Source organism: Garra rufa, chromosome 21, assembly GCF_049309525.1.
Source record: "Garra rufa chromosome 21, GarRuf1.0, whole genome shotgun sequence".
Lineage (NCBI taxonomy): Eukaryota > Metazoa > Chordata > Actinopteri > Cypriniformes > Cyprinidae > Garra > Garra rufa.
In genome coordinates this window covers 29,966,595-29,987,387 of record NC_133381.1, presented here as the reverse complement: position 1 = coordinate 29,987,387, position 20,793 = coordinate 29,966,595, and the positions used below count along the sequence as shown (strand labels likewise).

Here is a 20,793-nt window from a genome sequence, read left to right as displayed (position 1 = left end):
CTTGAATTTTTTTCATATTTTGATTAAAAAAAAAAACATATTTGTAGTACTCTCCCATTCACTGCTCTTCTTACCCAACTATGACGACTTCCGCTATGAGAAACCCGGAAATATGAGAAAGGTCCATAGGGGTCGACCGATATGTGTTTTTCAGGGCCGATACGATTATTACAGATCAATTAGACCGATAACCGATATTTTGAACCGATATGTATCTCTGGTGTAAAAATTACAATTAATGTTAAAATTAAGAATAACAAGGGCTTTGACAAAAACTTTCTCTAAATGCTTTTAAATAATTTTATCAACAAATCAGTATTAAAAAAAAGGCCGATAACCATAAAAATGCTTAATATCGGCTCTGATAATCAGCAACATTGGTAAATTAAGTTTGATTTTCTGTAAGTGCTTAAATACTTTAAGAACCACTGTATATAGCAGTGATCCTCAATCCGGCCCACAGTAAAAATATCATGATTGATCTGTTTTTTTAGTAAATAACTTTCAAAAAACAGATTGTTCTTTTCCAAAACGATCGTAACAAACAGATTTCACGTCACATGTCAGTCAGAAATGTGAATAGTGAATAGACTTAAAGGCATGAAATGTAAGATTTGTTTATTAAAATATCCAAAAACCACTAGAAGTGTTATGTATTTTGCTGACTTGTGTACTTACATTATCCCAAATCTTTCAAAGAATGTTTAAATCCAGAGAAATAAGTGGTTTTCTCTGTGTAATGGACTGTGTCATTGCATCGCCCCGCATATGATGTCATATATGATTTTCCGGTTTTATTTTGTAGAAAACAGAAACACTAAAGACACTTTAATAAGTTATGCATTTTATTAGACGGGTGTACATGATCCAGCTGTCCCATTGATGCCTGATTTGTGGATTAAATATGGCCAAGGTTCCTTTTTTCTGGATTATTGGGTCACAAACCTTTATGGCTACTGACTGATTGCCATTTAATTTTAGTACACAGATCAATCAGAACACAGTTTAGAGATTTATAGGCATCTCTAGTATTTTAATTTCAATGTTGTGAATTAATTTTTTATTAATTATCACAAAATCACAGCCTAAATCTCTGATAAGAATTTCTGACTTGTTTGTAATTGCAGCAAACATGTTTACATATTGCATCAGCACAAAATTTTCAGAACATATATACTTTTATGTGCTCTCCTGTGCTGCCCCCATCTGGTCATTTGCCATATATCTTTGCACTCTTTCATTGATTTATGGTGATATAGTCATAGTCTCATTTACTCAGTCTGCTGAATCACACACACACACACACACACACACACACACACACACACACACACACACACACACACACACACACACACATGCACATGCACACACACACACACACACACACACACACACACACACACACACACACACACACACACACACATGTTGGGTTTACATGTTTTATGGGGACATTCCATAGGCGTAATGGTTTTTATACTGTACAAACCGTACTTTCTATCGCCCTACACCTACCCTACACCTAAACCTAGCCCTCACAGGAGATTGTGCACACTTTTACTTCCTCAAAAAAACTCATTGTGCATGATTTATAAGCCTGTTTCCTCATGGGGACCTGAGAAATGTCCCCACAAGGTCAAAATCTACTGGTATTCCTATCCTTGTGGGGACATTTGGTCCCCACAACGTGATGAATACCAGGTACACACACACACACACACACACACACACACACACACTCACACATTTACTGGGTCAGTATTGATCGTGTGCACATTTGCTGCTACCAAGGTTTAGTTATGGTTTGCATTAGAATTGGGAAATGACTATCTGGCAACAACAAATCATAAGTTTTGAGTTCAGAGAGGAGCTGCAGTCCCTTTGCCTCACCAAAAGGTGTCCTTCTTCTCATTTTACAGTGGTTCTAAAGAGGACCAATATGCAGGAAAACTAACTGTTAGCATTCCAGTGTGTGCAGCCCTAAAAGTAACAGCTTGGACATGGCCAATTTGGCTCATATGCAATTATTTGAAAAAAAAACATTTTAGTTACATCATCTGCCAGAAGGGCTTAAATGATTAGTTCACTTCCAGAACAAAAATGTACAGATGATTGAATCACCCCCTTATCGTAAAGAAATTATGTTTTTTGAGAAAAACATTTCAGGAATTTTCTCCACATAGTGGACTTCAACGGTGCCCGCAAGTTTGAACTTCCAAAATGGAGTTTAAATGCAGCTTCAAAGGGTTCTAAATGGGTTCTTAAAATAAAACAATCTGCAGTTTTCTTTAAAAAAATAATATTTATACACCACTTAAACACAAATGCTTGTCTTTTCTAGCTCTGCGATGTGCATGCGCTCTGGTTCAAGGCCCTAATTCTTAGGGTATGTTGAAAAATCGCCCTACATTTGACCTTTTTTTGTAAAGGTCGTTTGACCTTCAATGTACCTTCACTTTGTAAACACTTGGTCGGTACTTTTGAAGCAATGTAGGACGATTTTGAAGTTGGAGGAGAAAATGAGATGGGTGTCTTGAACCGAAAGCATGCACATCAAAGAGCTAGACAAGAGGAGCATTTATCGTTAATAAGTGTATCAATTTCATTTATTTTAGAAAATGACAGATCTTTTCACTAGATCCTTATTCCTCGGCTGGGATCGTTTAGCGCCATTTGAAGCAGCATTTAAACTGCATTTTGGAAGTTCAAACTCATGGGCACCGTTGAAGTCCACTATATGAAGAAAATTCCTAAAATGTTTTCCTCAAAAAAACATATTTTCTTTAGAAGAAGAAAGACTGAAGACTGAAGCAAGAAAGACATGAACATCTTGGATGGCCAGGGGGTGAGTAAATTATCTGTAAATGTTTGTTTTGTTCTGGAAAAACTAACCAGCGGAACATTGACCACCACATCCAACTCACTGCTTCAAACCACAAGTTGTTTTGATAACTAATTATCTGAAAATATGAATTCAGTAAATTAGATGATGTTAAAAAAGTCAAAATTATGAGATACTAAGGCTTAATTATGCGATAAAAAGTTATAATTATGAGATACTGAATCATGATTAGGAGACAAAAATATGAGATAAGACAGAATTCAGATGCGAAGCCTGAGATAAAAATTCACAATTATTACGTAAAGTCAAAATTTTGTCATAATTATGACTTTTATCTCAGAATTATGACTTAGTATCTTATCATTTTGACTTTTTATCATAATTTCGGACATTTTGTCTCTTTTTATTTTATCATGGCTTAAGAACCTCATGTTTAATTTGGATGTTTATAATTAAGATTTACCAAAGCATTATTTGTAGGGATGCACCGAATGTTCTGCAACCGAAATTATTTGGCCGAAAATAGCAAAAAAAGCTTGTTCGGTGTTCGACTGAATAAGCGAAAAGGCAGAATAAATTATACCGAACAATGATGTGACGTGATCAAATAGAGGCGCGCACTAATGCAGCAAACATGTCGGCAGTGTTGAAGCATTTAAAACTGTCCGAGAAAGACACAAAAATCATTACAAGCACAGACAGCAAGAGACTGTTTAGAACTGCATCGCATGTCTTCGATGAGAAGAGAAAGGGCTGGTTGTTGCTGGTTACTGTTTGATGACTGAAATTGCAAAATGGCCTTAAACCATTAGTAAATAAACTACAGAATATTATGTTGTCTAATACACGCACAAATTCCAAAGCGCCAGGAAAATCATTCATAAATCTGCTGCTGTCAGCAAAAAGTAGTACTGAGGTCTTCTTGTCTTCCGCCAAAATAAAAGTCAACATTCATAAATGTTAGCATTGTAATTTTACTGTTGTTCTGTAAAAAAAAAAAAAAAAAAAGTAAGACAAAAATAATGATAACAATAATTACAACTGCTCTATTAATACGTTTATTATAACATTCTCCTTTGCTCAGCAGGGCTGCATTTATTTGTACACTAAAAAACATTCATGTCTGATTTAAGAAGGGGGTCTTAAAAATGGCCAAAGAATATTATTTGACTAACTTATTAATTTAGTATTAATTAATACTAAAATTAATTAAGTTAAATTGTGCTTTGTTTGGTAGGCTATAATGTCTGATAGAATGTTAAAAATCTTCAGTGTTAAGTAAACATTTTTAAATTGTTGTTTTTTTATTTTTTATTTTTTTTAAAAGCAAGACAAAACTGTAAAAATCTAATTTTGGCTATTAAATTTATGCAATGGTTAAAAAAAGGCAAAATACATAGGGGAAAAGCACGAAAAATCGTGTTTTGGAAGAATTTTCATTTTGGTGCATCCCTAATTATTTTATGCGGTGGAAATGGTCTTCCGTAGTTGTTAACAGGAAAGACCAATAGTGTTCAACCCATTGTAGCCTTACCTTTAGAATTTATTTTCAGAACTGTAACCATTATTCTAATGACAAGAAAGTTCATATTTATGCAAATCACACAGCTCCTCCGCTCTTGTAAGTCTTTTATTGGGTTTTGACGAGTTGGTTATGAAGTGTGTGTAACACTCATAGTGTGTGGGTGCACTATTCCCCTCTCGTCTCGCTCTCGTCTTGTAGAACGCAGCTAATAGACGTGCATAAAGGACGCAGCAGGTCTGTGGACAATGGTGGAGGAACATGGCACTGATCTAAATGACAAAGGTGCTGAATAGGGCCGTGGTGACAGTGTCGAAGGTGGAACACAAGGGCCAGGCGTTGCTATGGCAGGACGCAAGAGAAGGGGGGCTTTGGGATGAAACAACAGGCATCTCAAATGGCAGGTGTCCGTTTGAATAAGAGAGGTTGAAAATAAAACCACTACTCTCAGTATAGGTCCATATGTATGTTTTTTTTTTTTTAATCTTCCATAGAGGAGAAGTAGATTATAGTTTAGTGTCTGCAATATTTTAATAATATATCAGCAAGAGAAAAGTTAAGCTATTTAAAAGGCTGTGGTTTAATTTTCTTCTTGGCATTATGAAATATATGGAGCTTTGACACAAAATCCATCTTCAGGTGTGTGTGAATATGTAATACAAGCTTATATTTCTAGTGCAGAAATATTAATCTGTCTTTCAATATTTCTGTCTTTCAGTGCACTGCTGGGGGTTTTATTTTATGGTCTCTGGGTGTAAAGAGGTATATATGTGCGCACAGGAAAGATATTGATTTACATGATTGAATGCAAACTCAGTTGACTAAAGGGATGCGTTTTGTGTGTTTTGTGTAAAGAAACTCATGGTTCAGTCTTTATGGTAAACAGTGTCCTTTTGTCCATTTTGGAACTTTGGATCCAAATGTGGAGTATTTAAAATAATTTCTTTAAAATAATAATTGTAGCAGTAGGTCAAGACAAGTGTTAGGAAACAGAACAGTTAATGTTAATGGTAGTTATCTGTGTGCTTAATCATATATAATGCATTTAATATACAGTAATAATGTTAATATATAATAACAATATGACTCTTCTTCAAAACATGCTGCAAATTTGCCAGTATAATGAGTGCTGGCTAAGCAAGCAAGCTTCATTTGAGTTCAGGATTATGCAGTAAACCACAATGCAGTGCGTGTTTGTGTGTGTGGTGTTAAATCAAGCCAAGGTGAATGAATGAGAGGCAGAAAGCTTTATTTTGTGTGTATATGTAGGGTTGTGTGAAATGGGAAGAAACAGATGTAGGTGTGTGTGGGTGTTGCGCTAATCGAATGCATAGCTGGGTCCACTGGAACAAGCATCATTGAGACGTATTAAATGCAAAGCCATGAAAACCGCAGACAGGGGTGTAATGGACCCTGCTCTGACCCGGCAGGCCTACTAAAGGGGTACTCGATACACGAATTGGTCTGTGATTTAAAGACTCCCTTTAGTCCGATAAAATCCTAGCATGGCTCACACTATAAAGCAACTTTTACTAAATAGTTCACCAAAACATAAAATAAATTCTCACAAGCATCATTCATGGCATTTCAAACCCTTTTTAGTGAACACAGGAGATACTTTGTTAAATGTTTAAGCTGCAATGTTTCCATAAATCAAAAACATATACAGTTCAAGTCAAAAGTTTACATACACCAACATTGCAGAATATGCTAAATGTTAATTATTTTACCAAAATAAGAAGGATCATACAAATGCATGTTATTTTTTGTTTAGTACTGACCTGAATAAGATATTTCACATAAAAGGCATTTACATATAGTCCACAAGAGAAACTAATAGCTGAATTCATAAAAATGGCTCCATTCAGAAGTTTACATACACTTGATTCTTTAGCACTGTGTTGTTACCTTTTTTTTAGTGTTAGTTGTTCATGGGTCCCACAAATTCTTTCGTTTTTCAGTATTTTTGTGTATTTGAACCCTTTCCAACAATGTATGCATTTGGATCCATTTTTTCACACTAAAGACAACTGAGGGACTCACATGCAACTATTACAGAAGGTTCAAACACCTCCAGAAAGAAAAACTATGCATTAAGAGCTAGGGGGTGAAAACTTTTGAAAAGAACGAAGATGTGTACATTTTTCTTATTTTGTTTAAATGCCATATTTTTGTAATTTAGTACTGCCCTTCAGAAGCTACAGAAGATCCTTATAGATCCTTCAAATTCAAAAGGTCCCCCCCCCCCCCCCCAGCTCTAAAATGCATTGTGTTTTCTTCTGGAGCATCAGTGAGCGTTTGAACCTTCTGTAATAGCTGCATATGAGTCCCTAAAATCAACAAACAAAAATGATGAAAAACCAAAGAATTTGTGGGACCTGGAGGATTTTTTTGGAGAACAGCAGGCAGTTTAACTGTTTAGGACAAACAAAGGAATCGTGAACAACTATCACTAAAAAACAAAACAGCTGTGGATCCTTCAGGTAACAACAAACTGTTAACAATCAAGAAGGGGTCATTTTCATAAATTCTACTATTATTTTCTCTTGTGGGGACTATATGTAAATGTCTATTATGTGAATCTTATTCAGGTAAGTACTAAATTATAAATAACATGCCTTTTGTATGATCCTTCTTATTTTGGTAAAATAATTAACATTTTGCAGATTCTGCAAGGTGCATGTAAACTTTTGACTTCCATTGTATATACGGCCGATAGTGACCACAAAGCCATACCTTAGCTAGAACAAACTTTGTTCTAAATTTAGTTTTAAGTCATCTATAAATGTCTGTTCACACACACACACACACACACACACACACACACACACACACACACACACACACACACACACACACACACACACACACACACACACATGTTGGGTTTACATGTTTTATGGGGACATTCCTTAGGCGTAATGGTTTTTATACTGTACAAACTGTACTTTCTATCGCCCTACACCTAAACCTAGCCCTCACAGGAGATTGTGCACACTTTTACTTACTCAAAAAAACTCATTGTGCATGATTTATAAGCCTGTTTCCTCATGGGGACCTGAGAAATGTCCCCACAAGGTCAAAATCTACTGGTATTCCTATCCTTGTGGGGACATTTGGTCTCCACAACGTGATGAATACCAGGTACACACACACACACACACACACACACACACACACACACACACACACACACACACACACACACACACACACACACACACACACGTTTTGCAGTGTTTAGTCTTATTCTATTCTATTATGAGATGTGAAGTCAAAATAATGACATAAGAAGATTTGAGATGCAAATCTTGCATATGATTTATTTGTTCAGAGAATTGAGTAAAAACGGCAGAAATTTTGTCTTGGTTTGAATGGGCCTTTCTGTGTACTTACTATGCTAAATAAAACCATTGTTTTTATTTTTTGTTAACAAAAAATGTTTATGTTGTGTCCCAAATGGCGCACTACACACTTATAATACTTATGTACTATGTACTGTACTGCATGAAGTTTCCAACATATTTTGTATTTTCGGTTAAATAAATGAATCATCTGGGTATTTAAAGTGCACTTTTTGTTGCACTTTTACTTGCACTATTTATTCTACAAAATAGCATAGAATAGTACGTAACAGGGTTGCAACGATAAATCGATGAACCGAAAATTGAGAAATGATTCTGCATTTTTTTTTCAGAATGCAGATTTTCTCTCAAATCGATTCTGAGCTTAGTTTTGAACAGCAGATGGCATGCTTTAGAAACAGCCATACTCTGCCTGCTAACGATTCCTCACACACACTTGAACCTAAAATAACCATTCATAAAGTTCCAAAAAATTGAAGCAAATTACAAGGGGTTATTTATCTTTACAGTGGGTTATTTACATTAATCTCAGACCATAAAAGCATTCTGAAAAATCTACTTATCTCCTAAAAGATGACAAAAAATTAGTCACAATTGCTATCCTGCAGCAAAATATGAGTCAAGTTGCGTTTTAGATCAAACATGAGTGAGCGCGACATGGACGCATCAGTAAATGATAAGATATTTCCATAAATAAAATGATCCTGCCAGAAGAATTTTGTAAAAACGTATTATGTCTGTTCCGTCTGTATCATTTCAGTGAGCTTTTAGTTAAGGTTTAACACATGTGCAGTAAGGCGAATTTAAAGGAGTAGTTCACTTTCAGAACAAAAATTTACAGATAATGTACCCACCCCCTTGTCATCCAAGATATTCATGTCTTTCTTTCTTCAGTCATAAAGAAATTGTTTTTTGAGGAAAACATTTCAGTATTTCTCTCCGTATAATGGACTTCTATGGTGCCCCCGAGTTTAAACTTCCAAAATGCAGCTTCAAAGGGCTCTAAATGATTTCCACAGCCGAGGAAAAATGGGTCTTATCTAGCAAAATGATGCTCTAGCAAATGCTCATCTTGTCTAGCTCGGCAAGACGAGCGTTTGAGATTAAAAAGTGTATAAGTTGTAAATGTTTTTAAAAAATAACCCATCATTTCGCTAGATAAGACCCTTCTTCCTTGGCTTCCCTTTGAAGCTGCATTTTGGAAGTTCAAACTCGGGGCACCATAGAAGTCCATTATATGGAGAGAAATACTGAAATGTTTGCCTCTAAAAACACCATTACTTTATGACTGAAGAAAGAAAGACATGAACTTCTTGGATGACAAGGGGGCGAGTACATTATCTGTAAATTTTTGTTCTGAAAGTGAACATTTTCCGACATTTCAGTGTGGATGAGAGACTTGGCAAACACTTGAAAACGCTAATGTGGACAGCGAGCTTTTTAAATTAATGTAGACATAGCTTTAGATCACTGTTTTTGTTGTATGGAAAAGAGCAGCTCTAACATTCTGCAAAATGTCTCCTTTTGTATTCCATGGAAAAAACAAAGTCATAGCAATTATGGTCACTGTATCCTTGCATAATATGGAAAAGTACAGCATTAACATTCTTCAAAAATCCACAGGAAGACAAACCAAATAGGGCAAGTAAAAGATTACAGAATTTTAATTTGTCCAAATGTTTTTTGGTAAACATCAACTATCCGAAAAGCAATTCCCCGTTAAACAAAAGTACAGTTCCCAGACTCCCACTTACTGACACTTTGAGTGATTAACCGAAGAGATTGGATCGTTCCATCCAGGAACGCACAGAATTTTCACAAGACAAGACTTTTTATTGAGTCCCCCAAGGCTCTGTACTGGGTTTTATTAGCATAACGCTACAGAGACTCAGACAGCAAGACAAGACCTCTGCTAAAGGGAGGAGTGAAGGGCCTTCAAGTGGAGCACAAGTGCTGATGAAAGAAGGAAAGAGCGTGATTGGGCAAGAAGAGAGAGCAAGAAAAAAGCCACTTTCTTACTCTACTAAATCACTCATCTTTATGACACTGCCTTGTCAATCTCATTTGCCAAAGATGGAACTGACAGGAAAAAATGGCAGATTGGAAAAGCAGAAAGAACGATGAAAAGAAAGAGGAAAAAGGGGAGAGGGGCCTATGCAGCATAATTAGCCCGAGCTGCTTGGTTACCTTCCAAACACAGCAAAGGATACTCTGAGCAGAAGAAGAGGCGGGGACAGAGAGAGAGAGAGAGAAACGAAGGGAGAGAGATATGAAGGGGATGATTGCATTCCACACACACTTGAAGCTCAGTCTCCCTAGGAGACGCAGGATAGCAGCATGACAGTGCGACATCTACACTAGAGCACGACTGCACGACTTTATGTGCCACGCTGAGAGTGTGTGTGAGCCACAGAGAAAGAGCAGTAAGTTTGTCACTTAGCAGAAAGAGAGAAGTAACAGCAGGAGAACAGCAAAGTAAAAGATATCAAGAGGAACCAGAAAGAGACTGTGGGAGTGACAGGAGAGATGCGCGTGGGGATGAAGTGGGTTTGTCGGAGGAGTTGAGCTGTGCCGCTCATACACACACGCACACACACGCACACACACACACACACACACACTTCCAAAAGCTCAGGACTCCCAAGGAAGGAGGAGAGGATGAAGAAACACTCGGCCCGAGTGGCCCCTCTCAGCTCCTATAGCGCCCAGGTGCTCACCTGCCCCATTTCTGAAGGTAAAACGCAACGTTTGTGTGGTTTTGATGATGCATAAATGACAAATTAGTCCCCAGAAAATGTGCTTATCTGAGAAAATGTTCAAGAATATCCTTAAGACTAGTATTATAATTAGTCTAGTTTTTTTTCTGTGTTTGTGTTTGAGCAGAGGTGTAAGAAAGATGATGTAAGAAAGTGAAAAAGAGACAAATGCACAATTAAGTTAAATTAGTATGGTGTGAAATGTATTGAGTGTGTGTTTATGTGTGTGTGTGAGTGTGTGTGTTCGTTTCTAGAAGTTTGTGTGTTTGCAACCAAGCAGAAAAGGAGCCGTAATCTCACCTCAGCAGTTTATATGACACTTTCAGTATTAAATTACATTTTATTTAACAATGTACTGTTTGTTTATTTAAGTCCGATGCCGGTTTTATGCTGCTGTTGTGTTTTGGTTCTTGCGAAAACAGTCCTTTAGAGGTAACACATTACATTTTGTTAACTCCTGTGTTTTATTACAGTTGCTCATGCTAGTTTACAGTGCGTTAACTAATGGTAACATATACAACTTAATTTTGAAATTGTATTAGTAAAATGTTAAACATAACTAAGTGCTGTAGAACTATTGTTCTTTGTTAGTTCTTGCTAACTAATGTAGTTAATTAATGTCAACAATGGAACGTTTTTGAAAGGTGTTACCCCAAAGGAAACGTGAGGCCGTGGGCCAGCAATGCTTATTTCTTTTCAGTGATTATTTTCAATATTAATCTACGTTTATGCTGTATTTCTGAAAATTAAAATGTTTTTGTATTTAAGATTGTTAATCATACTGTTTCTTGCCTGTGCTTGTGTTTGGTTAAGCGTTAAAAGAGCAGCCCAGTCCTCAGGGATACTGTTGGAAAGATGTGGTTTTGCCACACAAGAGATGTCTGGTTGCTTTTCACTTGTGATTTGGTGTTAGCAGCAGGTAGCACGCAGCACTGTTGCATTATGGGATTGTGGCGTTTTGCCTGGTTGTGCTGTGCAAATCTGAAATATTAGATGGATTTACAATAATAACTGGGGTTTAAGATATATTTTTTATTAAACATATGTGACTCTGAACCACAAAACCAGTCATAAGGGTCAATTTTTTTGAAATTGGCATTTTAGGGTAGGATAGGACAATATTTGGTCGAGATACAGAAATTTGACAATCTGGAATCTGAGGGTGCAAAAAAATCTAAATATTGAGAAAATCTCCTTTAAAGATGTCCAAATGAAGTTCTTAGCAATGCATATCACTAATCAAAAATTAAGTTTTGATATATTTATAGTAGGAAATAATACAAAATATCTTCATGGAACATGATCTTTACTTAATATCCTAATGATTTTTGATAATCTATTATTTTGATCTATATAATGTAGAGCTATTGGCTATTGCTACAAATATAGCGGTGCTACTTAAGACTGGTTTCATTTAAATGGGGTGACATGAAGTGACAGAATTTTAAAAGTATATAACATGATAAAAAAAATTATATAACTGATTGAATAATTATATTAAAAAAAAAAGGTTTTAGCATCACTGCTTGACATATCATGTCAACATCTAAACTGCTCATCATAAGTCAGTGTATATTACCCGTTCCACCTTCAAATGTCTTGTTGTAAAATTATGCCCATGAATCTCACTGCTGTAAAATAACAATAACATTTTGTGCCGCGCTGTGGAAATATGTAGGGGCGGTAAACCAGGGATTTACCATTGATGTGACATTTCTGTGCCTCCACATCTTGGACCTGCGGTTCCCTGGTATTGTTGGTTTCTGCAGGTTGTTAAGCTATCCAGCCAAGCTATCCGCAGGATATAAAAAGTCTGCCAGTGTGGGTGCACACTGTGGGAGCCCCTTTTTCAGTGTAAAATATGTCTAAAAAGTTGTCAGGTAGAGGTTTTTTCTCTCTCTAAAAATCACATCATGTGAATTGAGTTATGGTTTAGCTGAAACTGTGTCAAAAACATCTGGAATTGCTCAACATCAGACAGGACAAAGGTGCTCATGTCTTGGAGTCACAATTTTATAACATTTTCCTTATAACTATAAGATGTCCTTATAAGATGTTATAAGGATTGTGCATTTTTACAATGCAATGTTGAGTCAGACTGCAGTATCTTTTTATAACTGATTGTTATATAATTATTATACATACAGTTTATGACCTCACATTTATTTATCTGCAAAATGTTAGTTATTTTACCAAAATATGAGGGATCATACAAAATGCATGTTATTATATTATATTTCACATAAAAGATGTTTGAATATAGTCCACAAGAGAAAATACTAGTTGAATTTATAAAAATGACGCTGTTCAAAAGTATACATCCACTTGATTCTTAATACTGTGTTGTTACGTGAATGATCCCCAGCTGTATTTTTTTGTTTAGTGATAGTTGTTCCTGAGTCCCTTGTTTGTCCTGAACAGTTAAACTGCCTGCTGTTCTTCAGAAAAATCTTTCAGGTCCCACAAATTCTTTGGTTTTCCAGCATTTTTGTGTATTTGAACCCTTTCCAACAGTGACTGTATGATTTTGAGATACATCTTTTCACACTAAGGACAACTGAGGGACTCATATGCAATTATTGCAGAGGGTTCAAACCTCTCACTGATGCTTCAAAAGTAAAAAACAAACCATTAAGAGCCGGGGGGTGAAAATGTTTGAAAATGTGTACATTTTTCTTATTTTGCCTAAATATCATATTTTTACATTTAGTACTGCCCTTCAGTGGCTACAGAAAATAGTTATGTCTTTCCCAGAAGACAAAATAAGTCTTCAAATTCAAAAAGTTTTCACCCCACGGCTCTTTCACCCCCCAAGAGCATCAGTGAGTGTTTGAACCTTCTGTAATAGCCTATGAGTTCCTCAGTTGTCCTCAGTGTAAAAAGACACCAAAAAGCTGGAAAACCAAAGAATTTGTGGGACCTGAAGGATTTTTCCGAAGAACGGTAGGCAGTTTAACTGTTCAGGACAAACAAGGGACTCATGAACAACTTTCACTAAACAAAAAACTGTGGATCATCCAGGTAACACAGTAACAGTAACACAGTATTAAGAATCAACAGGATGTAAACTCTTAAACGAGGTCATTTTTATAATGTCAACTATTATTTTTTTCTTGGGAACTATATGTAAACAGCTTTTATGTTAAATATATTATTCAGGCTACTACTAAATAAACAATAACATTTGTATGATCTCTCTTATTTTGGTAAAAGAATTAACATTTGCTGGGATGTAAAGTTTTGACCTCATCTGTATGTGTATGAAGGTGATGATGTATAAAAAGTTCATAATTCATCCATTTTTTAATAATTAACTGTTTGTTAGCTGTAGTTCATTCCTAATTAAAGTTCTACTGAGAGTCCCTGTGGCCACTTTCATGTATAGTGTGAACACCGGCTTGTATTATTAAAACATCAGGAGGCTTTGTGGTTTAGAAGTTATTTAATAAAGTGTTAAGGTGAAATGAGATTTGTTATATTAATGCAGTTTTGTGGTTTATCCCTTGGTAGAATATTGGTGTTGCAGGATTTCATTTAGGCTCTTTAAAACATCATTGCGTTTACATACCTTTTTGTCTGAAAGGTGAAAGCCATATGAAGCAACAATCAATAATGCAAAGTGAGGTCAGTGTCTTGTGTACTGTTCATTGAAGTACTCAAGGACATTAGTTAGTGCAGGCCTTTTCTAATGCTGTCCATTAGAATACTTAGATTTTCAAAAGCCATCAAGACAACCACATGGAAACTACAGGAACACCATATTATCATTTTGAATGTCTAGCCTTTAAAAAGTTAGAATCAAATCAGACATTGGTCCACTGTTGAGCATAAAGAGGTCAATGGCATATGTGACCCTGGACCACAAAACCAGTTATAATGGTCATTTTTTTTAAATTTAGATTTATACATCATCTGAAAGCTGAATAAATACACTTTCCACTGATGTATGGTTTGTTGGTCGAGATACAACTATTTGAAAATCTGGAATTTGAGGGTGCAAAAAAATCTAAATATTGAGAAAATCGTCTTTAAAGTTGTCCCAATGAAGTTCTTAGCAATGCATATTAATAATTAAACATTGGGTTTTTATATATTTATGGTAGGAAATGTACAAAATACATTCATGGAACATGTTTTTTGGCATTAAAGAAAAATCACTCATTTTGATCAAAAAACAATGTATTGTTGACTATTGCTACAAATATTCCAGTGCTACTTAGTTTTGTGGTCCAAGGTCACATATAAAAATATTATTTAATATATTGAATTAAATGACTCTTAAAATCTAAAATATTTTCATGAATATGTGAGTGTCATAATAATTATTTTAAAAAACTTAAACATTTTTCAAGGTATTTTATGCAAATATCATTAATTATTATTATTATTATTATTATTATTATTACATAAGTTGAGGGTATGTTTACACAACAGAAAAGTAGTTTACATCGACATGATAGTTCTATCATTTTTAAATAGGGGTTTGTTTTCAGGCCCTAAAATGCCATTGTGGTGCAAATAAAGAGCCATAAGTTTTCTGTTTTTAGTTGAAAACACCGTCATGTAAACCCCCAATAAAATTATATATTTAAAGAGACTTATAGAGCCTGACACACAGGCATGACGGTCTGCAATGGTCCTCATTGTGATGTCATTTCCATTTGGCGACAAATGTTTGGCAGTGTTACAATACAAATCAGTTAAAGTTTTGTTCAAATGTTTTTTGGAAGAAATATCCAAAACTTTTCTTTTAAAGGATTAGTTCCTTCCGGAATTAAAATTTCTTAATAATTTACTCACCCCCATATAATCTAAGATGTTCATGTCTTTCTTCTGTTTAAAAGAAATTAAGGTTTTTGAGGAAAACATTCTAGGATTTTTTTCTCCATACAGTGGACTTCAATGGGGATCAGTGGGTTGAAGTTCCAAATTGTAGTTTCAACACAGCTTGAAAGGGCTCTACACAATCCCAAACACAAAATAAGGGTCTTGCATAGCAAAACGATCTGTCATTTTCTAAAAAAAAAAAAAAAAAAAATTTATATACTTTTTTATGAACCACAAATGCTCATTTTGCACTAGCTCAACTTCACACATTATGTAATTACGTTGGAAAGGTCATATGTGAATGTAGGTGGAAGTACAGACCCAGTGTTTACAAAGCGAACATGCAAAGAAAGTTATGCGCCCTTTACAAAAAAGGTGAAACAATAGGATAAAATGAAATGTTTTTCACCCTACCCGACTTTTTTAAATCGAAGAACTAACGTGACTACGTAACGCACGTGAAGACATACACATGCATCGCAGAGCTACAGCAAGATGAGCATTTGTGGTTAAAAAGTATATACATTATTATATTTTTAGAAAATGACTGATCGTTTCAGATAAGACCCTTATTCCTCGACTGGGATTGTGTAGAGGCCTTTCAAGCTGCATTGAAACTCCAATTTGGACCTTTTACCCATTGGCCACAGTTGAACTACTTGGAGAAAAATCCTGGAATGTTTTCTTCAAAAACCTTAATTTCTTTTCGACTGAAGAAAGAAAGACATGAACATCTTGGATAACATGGGGGTGAGTAAATTATCAGGAAATTTTAATTCTGGAGTGAACTAATCTTTTAAAGACTTCGATTGTTTTTTAACAAGTTTTTTTTTTTTTTTATTGTGATATCAGGACATCTCATCATACAAAAGGTGTATTCAAATCATTGTATGTAGGAATCACATTATTAATTTATCTTTGAATGCACATTATTTTTAAAACACTTAATAATAATTACAAACAGCAAGTAGCACACTGAATTAAACATGAAATGTTGTGATTTTTAAAGACGAAAGACTGAAGCGGCATATTCTTGTACATTGTACTGCAGTAATTGTTATATTTAACCTCAAAACATAATTTTCATCATAAAGTCTCTTCCTTGTATTTCAGTGAGTAAGATCCATGGCTTGATAGCAGGATCACAACAACAAAGTGCCTGTGTGAGTTTAAGCGTGTGTGTGTGTGTGTGTGTGTGTGTGTGTGTGTGTGTGTGTGTGTGTGTGTGTAGATGTGCTTGCTGACCCAGCACACTATACTAGTGACCATGGGCCAGCGCATGTCATCTTTTATTCCTGGCTTAGTGTAAATTGATCACTCTGAGTCTACAGTATAACGGATCTTGGCTTTGTGATACTAGCGCTCTTCCCCTCTCTTCAGTCTCTAATCAACTCCCATCCACCACTGCTCTATCTTTCTATATATCTATCTTCAGCAGACTGAGGTGTAATTTGTCAATACATCTTCTATGAAGGAGGTCAAGACTGATGACATGCAGTATATAGTCTGATTGGCTGATTTTTGGTGGGCGCCTATGGTGTCGAGTTTCTATGTATATCCCACTATATCTGAATGGTCTCTGTGCTTCTCCATGACCCTGTGGAGCTATTTTTGACAGAGGCTTGTCTGTGCGACGTAGGCAGATTTCAAACGCTGTCCGGCATTAGTGCTTCACCTGCAGGTAACTGACACTCCCAGCCACTGATCGATACATCCGTACGTACCACAGAGAAACATCAGGGGCAGCCGCAGGAGGAAGTGTTGGTGAATTTCTCATGAATAAAACACATCAACAAAGCACATAATTAGCATTTTCTAACCCTGTCTAAAAATAGTCTGTAATACCGTGTTCCAATATTTGACCAAATAAAAGACAGGAACAGAACATTTTTTGTTATACCTCAGGTAAGAACAGAAAGTAAGTACAGCAGAGTTAGTGTATTTGCACTTCCTCCTGTAAATACTAGTGTTTGCAAAGCAACTAAGGAATAGCTTTAAATTTTTAGGTAAAATATAATTAGAAACCAAGTAAACACAAACATAATTGAAGGGGCTCAAGGGAGAGGTAGATCTTAGAAAGAAATTGCCATTCACAATTTTTAAAATTAATTCTCTTACTTTTTTATTCTGTTTTAAAATGGTTTTCTAAGAAGGTCAGGACAGGACAGAATATAAACAGAAGTTAGAATCCATCATGGCAGCGCTCATCAGTTACCCATAAAAAAGGATAGAATATAGAATAGCTCTAGAAAGCTTCATGCTAGTCCAATGTCTGCAAAGTTTTTCTCCAGAAGTTATGACCGATAAAAATGCCTTTGTACTCTTTTAAACTAATGTAAACCTTGTGTAAACCTTGGAAACCTTGTGGAACAGTACGTGTGTACTATTGTAGTGACAAAATTTAATTGTCACATGCACTATACCTTCGTGTACATGGAAAAACCAAAGTAAACTTTGGGCTTAAGCAGTTTTCTGGACCTGCCCAAATATGTCTTCTTTCAGACAAATACAGTCTGTGCTATATTAAAAACTGTCCTGACTCTTCAAAGCTTTATAATAGCAGTGAATGGCTGTTAATATTCAATAGTCCAATAGAAGTCCAATAAAGTGCATCCATCATAGAAAGTTCCTCACACAGCTCCAAGGGGATACTTATGGAAGCCCCTTTCAGCCACTGAATAAAAAAAAAAAGGTTATTGCAACCTATCTCACACTTCTGACTTTTTTTCTCAGAATTGTAAGATATAAAATTGTGAGTTATAAAATCAGAATTCCAAAGTATAAACTAGCAATTGCGAGTTATAAAGTCAGAATTCTGTGATATAACCTCGCAATTTTGAGAAATTAAGTCAGAATTGTGATGTTGTGTTTTTTTTTTTCTCTCTTCAGAACTGGACTTTATCTTTTACAATTCTGAGAAAAAAAGAATTGAGAGATACAAACTCCCAATTGCAAGAAAAAAATCTGAATTGTGAGTTTATATCTTGCAATTCTGACTTTATATCCATCTAGCAATTCTGACTATTACTCACAATTATGTGTTTATATCTCACAGTCCTGTGAAAAAGTCAGACATGGGAGTTTATATGACACAATTCTGAGAAAAAAGTCGAAATTGCGAGATGTAAACTCGCAATTGCAAGAAAAAAGTCAGATAAAAAGTCGCAATTACCTTATACATTTTTTAATTCAGCAGCTGAAATGGGCTTCCATAGTTACTAAAGGCCTTCTGAAGCAAATAAGTGCATTTGTGTAAGAAAAATATCCATATTTAAAACTTTAGTAACTGTATCTCTAGCTTCCACTAGCTTTTCTTCGACAGCCTTATAGCTTTTCTTACATAAACGCATTGCTTCACTTCAGAAGGTCTTTATTAATCCCTCAGAGCTGCGGGGAGCACTTTTTATGATGGATAAATGCACTTTTTTGGACTTCTATTGGACTATTAAATGTCAACAGCCATTCACTGCTATTATAAAGCTTGGAAGAGTCAGGACATTTTTGAATGTAACTCTGATTGTATTCGTCTGAAAAAAGAAAGTCATATACATCTAGGATGGCTTGAGGATGAGTAAATCATAGTGTAATTTTCATTTTTGTGTGAACTATCCCTTTAACACACACTAAATACACAATATCTAGAACACCGCTCAGAAGGAAGATTCGAGGCTAAGCATATGCCATCATGATTTATGTTCTGGAAATAAATTGTAAGACTTTTTGCCGAGATCTTGCGAGATAAACCTCTCCAGTGTAAATTAAATTTTATAATAATTAGATATTTTATTAAATTTGGTAGTAAAACAAAAACTGTTGCACATTTTTCTAAACTGTGTAATCTTTTACAGAGACTACTGGACAGACATTTAGAAGTTTATTTTAAATGCAAAGTACTGAAAATCAAAATAAAGATATGTAAACACTTGTATTTTTTTTTATAACACTGTAGGTTTATCCCATCAGGTACACACACTTGTGGTCTTCGTGCTCACTTAAACATTTGGGCCAAAGACAGAAAATACATAATGCAAGTAGACAAGTGGTCAAGTGCAAAGACATCTGTAAATGCAAACATGTATTTAGACACACTTTTAGCATCCTATGAATAGAATATGTACGCTAAACACAGTTGGAGCTGCAGAACAGTGTGCAGAAGAAGAATAAAAATAAACACAAGAGATTTCATAATCCAATTTTATTACCTGGGATGTAATGAGGCAAGGAAGTATAATGTGTGCTGTAATGGTGCAATACTGATCTGTGTGTTGCAGGAGAGGAGGGCTCGGAATCACATGCAGAGACTCCAGTCAGTGAAACAAGTGGAGATGCCACTGCATATCAGACCTGCGCCAACACAGTCCTCAAGGTGCTAGGGGGTTTGCTGGTGGTGCTGTGTGTCTCCTCGTCCTGGGTGGGCACCACACAAGTGGTCCAGCTCACGTTCAAATCCTTTTCCTGTCCCTTTTTCATCACATGGTTCAGCACCAACTGGAACATTCTCTCCTTCCCCCTCTACTATTCTGGGCACATGGCCACCACCAGAGAAAAACAGACACCTATTCAGAAATTCAGGTGAAGTCAGAATGAATGAATCTGATGGATTATGATGTGATGTGAACAGCAGTACTGCACAGTAGCGGCAATGTGAAAATTTGTCTTTAGCTGACACTTTCATCCAATGCAACATACTATACTCCTGTTATAGAGACAGTTCCCCTGGAGCAGGCATGGAAAGCTGCAGTTCTTGAGGACCACTGTTGTTTAGAGTTACTTACAGATAACCCATTGCAGAGTTCAATTCTGCAACCTTTTGGTTACCAAACTAAACCTTCAATTTTTTACCCAAAAATGAAAATTCTGTCATTAATTACTCAGCCACATGAAGTTCCAAACATGTAAGACCTTCGTTCATCTTCAAAACACAAATTAAGATATTTTTTGATAAAATCCATGAGCATTTCGACCCTACATAGATAGCAACGCATGTACCACCAATTTGTCTATGTAGAGTCAGAAAGCTCTCGGATTTCATCAAAAATATCTTAAGTTCTGAAGATGAAGATGAAGGTCTTATGGGTCTGGAATGACATTAATGACAGAATTTTCCTTTTTGGGTAAACTAACACTTCAAGCCACTGGTAGGCTACAGTGCTGCATTATCAAAGTAAGCAAACAACAAAAACCTTTATTTTTGTCTCATTTCACGGTCTAGGGAATGTAGTCGGTTGTTTGGGGAGGATGGAATGTCTCTGATGGTGTTTCTGAAGAGAACGGCACCTTTCTCCATCTTGTGGACACTTACTAACTACCTATACCTGTTAGCACTGAGAAAACTAACCGCTACAGACGTCTCAGCGCTCTACTGCTGCCACAAGGCCTTTGTCTTCCTCTTGTCGTGGATTGTCCTCAAGGATCGTTTCATGGGTGTACGGGTAGGTAGAATATAACCCTGATTATTACTCAACTAACAACTAACTT

At 35.8% G+C, this 20,793-nt stretch overlaps 1 protein-coding gene across 2 annotated transcripts in view; it reads left to right on the top strand.

Moving 5' to 3' along the window:
• slc35f4 (solute carrier family 35 member F4) overlaps positions 1 to 20,793 on the top strand; it is a 38,535-nt gene that overhangs the window by 6,578 nt on the left and 11,164 nt on the right. Inside the window, exons 1-3 of one of the 2 annotated variants that reach the window (XM_073827163.1) lie at positions 10,247 to 10,466; positions 19,587 to 19,887; positions 20,528 to 20,747. In XM_073827163.1, coding sequence (XP_073683264.1) covers positions 10,391 to 10,466; positions 19,587 to 19,887; positions 20,528 to 20,747 — 597 coding nt within the window. In that variant the 5' untranslated portion in view covers positions 10,247 to 10,390. Of the gene's footprint in view, positions 1 to 10,246; positions 10,467 to 19,586; positions 19,888 to 20,527; positions 20,748 to 20,793 lie in introns of those variants that run through there. The other variant, XM_073827162.1, reaches the window with a different exon arrangement.